The sequence below is a fragment of the Salvia miltiorrhiza genome, chromosome 1, assembly GCF_028751815.1.
Source record: "Salvia miltiorrhiza cultivar Shanhuang (shh) chromosome 1, IMPLAD_Smil_shh, whole genome shotgun sequence".
NCBI lineage: Eukaryota > Viridiplantae > Streptophyta > Magnoliopsida > Lamiales > Lamiaceae > Salvia > Salvia miltiorrhiza.
The window spans coordinates 64,579,846-64,586,791 of record NC_080387.1 but is presented as its reverse complement, the minus strand read 5'-3'; the positions used below and the strand labels follow the sequence as shown (position 1 = coordinate 64,586,791).

The following is a 6,946-nucleotide window of genomic DNA, read 5'->3' as shown; positions in this document are numbered from 1 at the left end:
CCAATTATGATCAAGCGCGTTATTACCGGAGTCCATCTCCTTCATGATCAGTTGCAATCTCGTTTCATAATTTTGAACGCGATGAGTAGAAATCGGAAGTCGGCATATCCATGCACAAGTTTACTAGAGTTCGAAAGATGAGTTCTTGTCCAGAACTACCGCCCGTAATGACTAGTATTTGCATTTGGTTTGAGTCGAGTTCACACATGAGCTTGAATATTGTGATATGAAATATGTAGAGAAGAATAATGTGAAAAGGAGACGAATGTGAGAAAATTCATGATATTGGTAAGCTACATGATCACTTTCTACAGAAGCCACCCAAAATCATGTACTCTCATCCCATTTTATATTAATAACAATGTCTCCTCAATCAAGTAAGTCTCTCACTGGATTTAAACAATGCTATATACGATTGTGGACATTCCAGAATGCTACCGCTAACAGGGTGATTAAGTCAATGCTGAGAAGGACTCTCTAATACTATGAAGAGAGAAAAAAAATAAAGCATACGGCAGAATTAACATAAAGCATCCTTCTTGTGTAGTTGCAATCTTATTTGGTAATTTGAAGTCTGAAACTGCCATATCTATTCACTTCTAAAACCACCCTCATAATTCACTCTTATGCTCTCAACACAACCGTAAATATACATATAACAAGAATGAAATTGGGAACATTAAGCATCGTGACTTTTCCTCTACTTAATAATTTGTCCTAGAATCAGAAAATCATATTGACCATAGCTTTCGACCACCAAGAATATTCAAATAAAATCTCTAGTCAGACTTCCAAATTTTTTTGGAAAAAAACTCATATTATGATTTTACATTTCTACGGTTCCACTCAGCTACTAAACAAAAAACTCTTCCAAAACTATGTTAACGGAAACACACTATATCATTTATCTAGAAGTGGATGAGGATGTATATAGTAGCAAATTTCAAGTGGAATTGCAAAATTCAATATACATAGGTCACAATTGAATAGAGGTCTTTGTATGCAAAGGAGAACTTTGTTATTTGTATGCAAAAAAAAAATGTTGACATTCAAAATCTGAGAAACCAACAAGAATAACAAGGAATTATGTAAAGGTGAAAACCGCTTAAGGCAAGTGACAGTTACAATTTACAAACATATAATTACATTTTCATTTCCCACTGTTTCTCTTAAGTTACTATAGCTTTAATACATTTGTATATATGAATTAGTCAGTTCTTGCTCCTGAATTTTGAAGCAGTAGGAATTTCATCACTGAGGCCTATTTCATGCATTTCTACCTCACCATGTGGAGGGGAAGGAGAGGTGACCACATTATTCTGCACTGATTCGTGAATATCCTCGGCTCCGCCTTCTGATGATTCTCCAGTAACACTAGAATCCTCCGCGGGATTAATTCTTGAACTCCTAAAATTGATGCAATTGTGTACAAATTGTCTGGTTTTGGTGGTGAATGTTCGTCCAATTGGTGTTTCTGAGCAGAACAGAGCTATTAGTGTTACGGATCCTATAACCAGGAACAACCCTGCAAACTCGTGGAAAGTAAGACTGGAGGTCCCTTGTGAGATGGTCGAGGAAAGTGGATCTTGGGAAGAGTATCCAGGTCCGAAATTCGTTTGTTCAATCTCTGTCATGTTTGAGCCTTGAGTAACATCCAAGATCGCCTTTGAGAAATGCGCAGCTAAAGAAGAGCCCTTCGGAAATGCCTGAAATCTCACAACAATGCCTCTCATAATATGAACCAAATTGGGAGACTAACTTGGAGAGTTGAGAGAGGAAAAGCTTACAAAGCCAAAACCACCGGTCCTGTATGTTGGTCCGGCCATTTTGTATTGGTTGTCATATTTGTTGAGAAGAATTTTCATGTAAGGGATCTCATCAAATATGGCGTCTATGCCTCCGTTTTTGCTCCCCAAGGTCATAGCTTCATGGTATTCTTCGGCTGATGCATAACTCTTGAGCCTTGAAGCACTAATGTGTAGTTGATCTATCAGGAATCTTTTCATGAAGGAACCATCCTGGCAGCCTACATAGTAATTATCTGAAAACGCAAACTTCAATTGATCCACAGTCAGAATAGCTGACAAGTTCGCAGTGTAGCTCTGCATTAGTATGAACGCCATGAACAACCAAAACACCAAGACCAGAGCAGACCAGCTATTTGACACCATATTTCCTGTACAAAATATTTATACTCTTGAATCTTGATATTGGGCAAAAAGTTAAAAAAATAAGGGCATTTATTCCACAATGTGGATAGATATGTTTGCATGTTTTGAAAGCTCGTAGAGTTCAGTAAAAGAAGAAAGTATTACTTTCAGGGAAAGCAAGAACTGCAACTGGAGACCAATAAACCATTCCAGACTTCTCCTTGGGTGCTCTCATGGAATCTGTTCCGCTGCTAGCCACGCCCACGCGGCGTTCCAACACGAGAAGAACTATTCCCATCACAATGCATGCCACAATGATCGCCAACCAGAGATCCCAACTTAGGGGCTTAACAAAAATCCACATGTCAAACGCCTTCCTGTTTTTAACCACTAGGACGACTCCTGATTCAGAATAGGGGAGCGAAAAATCAACATATTCTGCCCTTGGAGCCCAATTCGTTGTATCCCCCACCACCATATCAAATTCCTATTTTCAGAATAGAAAGGGAAACAGAATGGAAAAGGAAGCCTTTTGTTCAAGCACAATGCAGTTTTTACCATAGCTAATATGCAGTAAGAAACAAAAGAAACGTGACACAATTTGGAAGATCAAAATTACCTCAGGTATCTTGTGTAGCATGTCATCATAACTCCAATTAATATCTTTGGTATCATTGTAGATGCGGAACTCATAATTGATGCGAAAAGGTAGTGCCTCGAGGGTAGCCAAGAAAATATCTATAGAAAATCCAGACGCATTTACATGGCCATCTCCAAGATCTATTGCATCAACAAATTCTATGAATCCATGCTTCCATGGAATTCCAACTCTGAGGTTCCCAGATGTAGGAATAGCCCAACCCGTTGGTCGTGTAAGAGAATCTCCAGGCCACACGATACTTTTGAGTTCGTTTGCTGATGTTGAGTAACTTGTCGATCCACTTGTGCCCATATCTCTTACTATTCCTCTGTCCGGCGTCCAAAATCCTACAGTTTTCTCTCCACTTCCAATCACATTGAATATCTCAAACGCTGAAGGCTTCAGCTTCCCATCAACCAATTCAAAGTCCCCACTCAAGCCTCTAAATTTGATACTTGACAGTTTCTTGAGAAGTTCGGGCCCAAATGTTGAGACACTCAAATTTTTCTGTCTTACATTTATGGATGCGCTCGCATTCAAGATGGAAGAATTTATCTTTTCCATTGCAATTGCTAATGCGGTGACCGCATCATAAGCCCACAAACCGTAAGCATTTAGTTCCATAAATGAACCAGTAGAGCTGCTCAAAGTCACATTTCTTTTCCACCTTCCTCGGAAACTCTCAAGGTCTTTTGAGCGTGACAAGTAAGGTCTAATGCCGATAACTCCTTCCATAGAATCATGGGTGGCAGAATCCATGGATTCCATGAAGATTGATAGACTATTCGAGATGATCCATGCATACCCTTCACTCATGACCCCTGCTCTTTTAGCAAGAGGGAACAAACGGTTGCCAAGGGCAAGGTTCATGTGCACCAAGAACACCCTCGTCTGCCTCGTTGCCAACTTGTTGAGTTCTTTCAATATATCTTTATCATCTGCTGAATTTGGGATAGCCACCATATATGATAGTCCAATATCAGCCTTTTGGAATTCCTTGTTTAGAAGAGAAACAAAGTGACTGCCAGAATCTGTGTCTTCATACAGAATAGCCAATTCTGACCACTGGAAGCCCTTGCAAATGGCTGCAAGAGCCTGCATTTGCACAGCGTCGTCAGGGGTAGCCCTGATGAAGTAGTGGTTATCTGTGTAGGAAGTTGCTGAGCTACTTGAAGCGAAGGAGATAATCGGCACGCGAACATTTTGGCCGAGTTCTGCAAAGAATGTATCTTCTGTTGATCTCTGTGGTCCTATAACTCCTTGCACTACTTCCTGCTTCAGTAGCTCTACAACTGCATAACAAGCGCAGATTAAGCCGACGTTTGGTTGGGTGTTTTTAGAGATTGGAAAGGGAATCAAGTAATTGAATCCATTACTTGTTGTTTGGTTTGAGTAATGGGATAATCATTACCCTTACTTGAGGGTATTCCAATCACCCAATTTGTTACCCCTTAAAATAGAGGGGAAACAAAAGAAAGGGAATCCCTTACTAATGATTCCTTTTCATTGTTAAACCAAACACTCAATAAAAGTAATGGTTATTGTTACCATTCCACTCCTTTATTTGATTCCATTCCATTTCCATTCCTCTACTTGAACCAAACGAGCACTAATACATTATTGATGCATCAATCAATTATTAGATTAATCATTCATAAAAATACAAAATTATCAAACAACTTCCACAGAATTCGTAAATATATCAGCATGCACATATTAGGATAGGAAAATAAACACTAATAAATCTGACATCCACCATTTCTACCACCTTCAACACACAACACAACCGCCATCGCAACACCACCTATAAATAAAAGCCAAGCGGATGTAAAATGCAGGGTTTCAATTGGCAAATACTAACTGTTTTGGACTAGAACGATCTCCCGTGCGATGCACGGCAAGTATCAAAATTAAACGACATCAATTACTCAATAAAATTATGGATTTGAAAACGTAAATTTTCAACGTATAAAGTGTAATGACAATTATAGTTATTAAATAATTAATAATTATTTGATAATGAAAATTAGCATTATACTTTATTATAATTATAAAGTATGATGCATCATAATAAATAAATAATTCACAAATATAAAAAAATATTTGAAATTATATTTTTTTAATATATACTCCCTCCGTCCACGAAATGAGTACCCATTTGTGGACGGCACGGGTTTTAAGAACTATATGGAGTGTAGTGTGAATAGTTTAAGGGTCCCACTTTTTGAGTGTATTAATTAAAGAGATGTGTGGGGTACACTTGCCAAAAAGGGAAATGGATACTCATTTCGTGGACGGACGAAAAAGGAAATATGAGTACTCATTTCGTGGACGGAGGGAGTATAATAATTTCATCTACAAAGTTATATTAACATTAATACAAAAAAATTATTTTTAAAAAAGAGTTATAAAATGAACCAATATATATTCCTTCACCTCTATTACATTTAAACTATTATAATTTAAAAAATATATGTAAACACAAACACATGGTATTTACTTATTTTTATCTAAAAATACAAAAAAGAAAAAAAGAAAAATAATTAAATTAATATAATAGAAAAAAGTAAACATGTCATTAAAGAGAAAATTAACACTCATTAAAATAGAGAGGAAAGAACAAAATACTATATTTTAAAACTTTAAATAATCATAACTTATTCATTCTAAATTAATTTTTTATCAAAAGAGGAAAGATAAAAGATTTTTTGTAGTAAAGAGGGAGAGAGAAAAAAATATATATAATAACAACAATTATTAAATTACAATAAAACAATTACGATATAATAACAACAATAATAATAGTGCAAAAAAGGAAGAGATAAAAATATAAAAGAATAGAGAAAAAGAAAGAAGAGAGAGAGAAAAATAATTATCATAAATTTTTTAATCATAATAACTTATTTGTTTTAAATTCATATTTTATGATTTTTATACCAAATTAAAAATCTTGTCATTATCTTTAATTTAAGATACATATAGAATATCTTTTCATATACGGAGTATCATTTTTTTTTTAAGAAAATCACTCAAGTATGAAAGAGAGAGTAGAAGAGAGAGAAATTGTATGAAAAAAAATAGTGAAAAAAACAAAACTTGTGATAGAGAGAGGAGAGAGAAAATGTGGAAAAAAATGCATAGTGGAGGGAATGAGAAAAATTGACGAGAACAAAAATTGGTGTTTCATATATATATATATATAGATTCTCGTTGAGGTTCAGCGACATTTTCACTATAATCCCTATGAAATCACAAAATCGAACATGTCACGTTTACCCTCTTCAAACTACAACAAATTCAAAACTAAAAAAAAAAAAAAAAGTACCAACAGTTTCAAAATAAAAACTCTATATATGTAGTTCCATTTATTTATCTTTTTAGTTTTTCGGACATCTGCGGAAGAAAAACGTAGTGTCACGTTTTACATTTCGCAATCGCACCTTTTTTAAATAAATATATATGTAAAAAGATCCTATAGGTCACATCCGTCCCATATCATGACTAGTTTAGAAAGTCAAATTTTGTAGTAATATATTTTAGCTTCAATCAAACGGTCAAACCTTTAGGCTTTACTTTGAAATTAATAATTTTTGTAGTTGACTTTTGACTCAGCTGAAGATGCTCTTTCCCACCTCATCACGAAATTAAGAGGTAGCTAACCCAAACACCTCAAAAATCACATACATTTTTTTATGCTCAAATTCAATCAAAACAAGCTTCAATTTATATAGCAACAAAATATATATATATATTACTAGTAATTTTATTTTTTTCCGTCACAGCGGCGTACCTGCAAAGTTAGCATCAAGAATGCTCTCTGCATTTCTGGTGTGCAGCTGCAACCTTGTAGCATAATTTGGATGGTTTTCGTAAAAATCCGCTACCGCCATTTTCATGCACGAATCCGCCATGAATCCCATCGGCGAGTTCACGTCAAGAACTACGCCAATGGGGATGGCCGAAGGCTGTGAGCCTTCCGAAGTTTTGTTTTTTGCAGCAGAGGCGTAGCTATCAAACAGCAAGAAAAATATCAGAATATTGATTCTGAAGAGATGACAGCGATGAATAATATTGTTAATTATCATGGCCATTGGTTTTCTTTCCATCGTAATGTCACCTACTTGAGATTTTATAAATAGAGAAAAGATGTGATGGA

At 35.6% G+C, this 6,946-nt stretch overlaps 1 protein-coding gene across 1 annotated transcript; it reads right to left on the bottom strand.

The window, feature by feature from the left end:
• Positions 1–1,084: 1,084 nt before the first annotated feature.
• LOC131005000 (glutamate receptor 2.8-like) lies at positions 1,085–6,946 on the bottom strand. The gene is made up of 5 exons (XM_057931777.1): positions 6,581–6,946; positions 2,770–4,082; positions 2,316–2,637; positions 1,788–2,176; positions 1,085–1,706 (listed from the first exon to the last, which is right to left on the bottom strand). Exons 1-5 carry the CDS (start codon positions 6,894–6,896, stop codon positions 1,212–1,214), a joined length of 2,835 nt encoding a protein of 944 aa, XP_057787760.1. The 5' UTR covers positions 6,897–6,946; the 3' UTR covers positions 1,085–1,211.

Coding starts and splice junctions, on each gene's coding strand:
- LOC131005000 (XM_057931777.1), bottom strand. CDS start 6,896: ATGGAAAGAAAACCAATGGCCATGATAATTAACAATATTATTCATCGC. Junction 4,083..6,580: donor TCTTGATGCTAACTTTGCAG/GTACGCCGCTGT, acceptor CTTGTTATGCAG/TTGTAGAGCTACTGAAGCAG. Junction 2,638..2,769: donor TGCTACACAAGATACCTGAG/GTAATTTTGATC, acceptor TTCTGAAAATAG/GAATTTGATATGGTGGTGGG.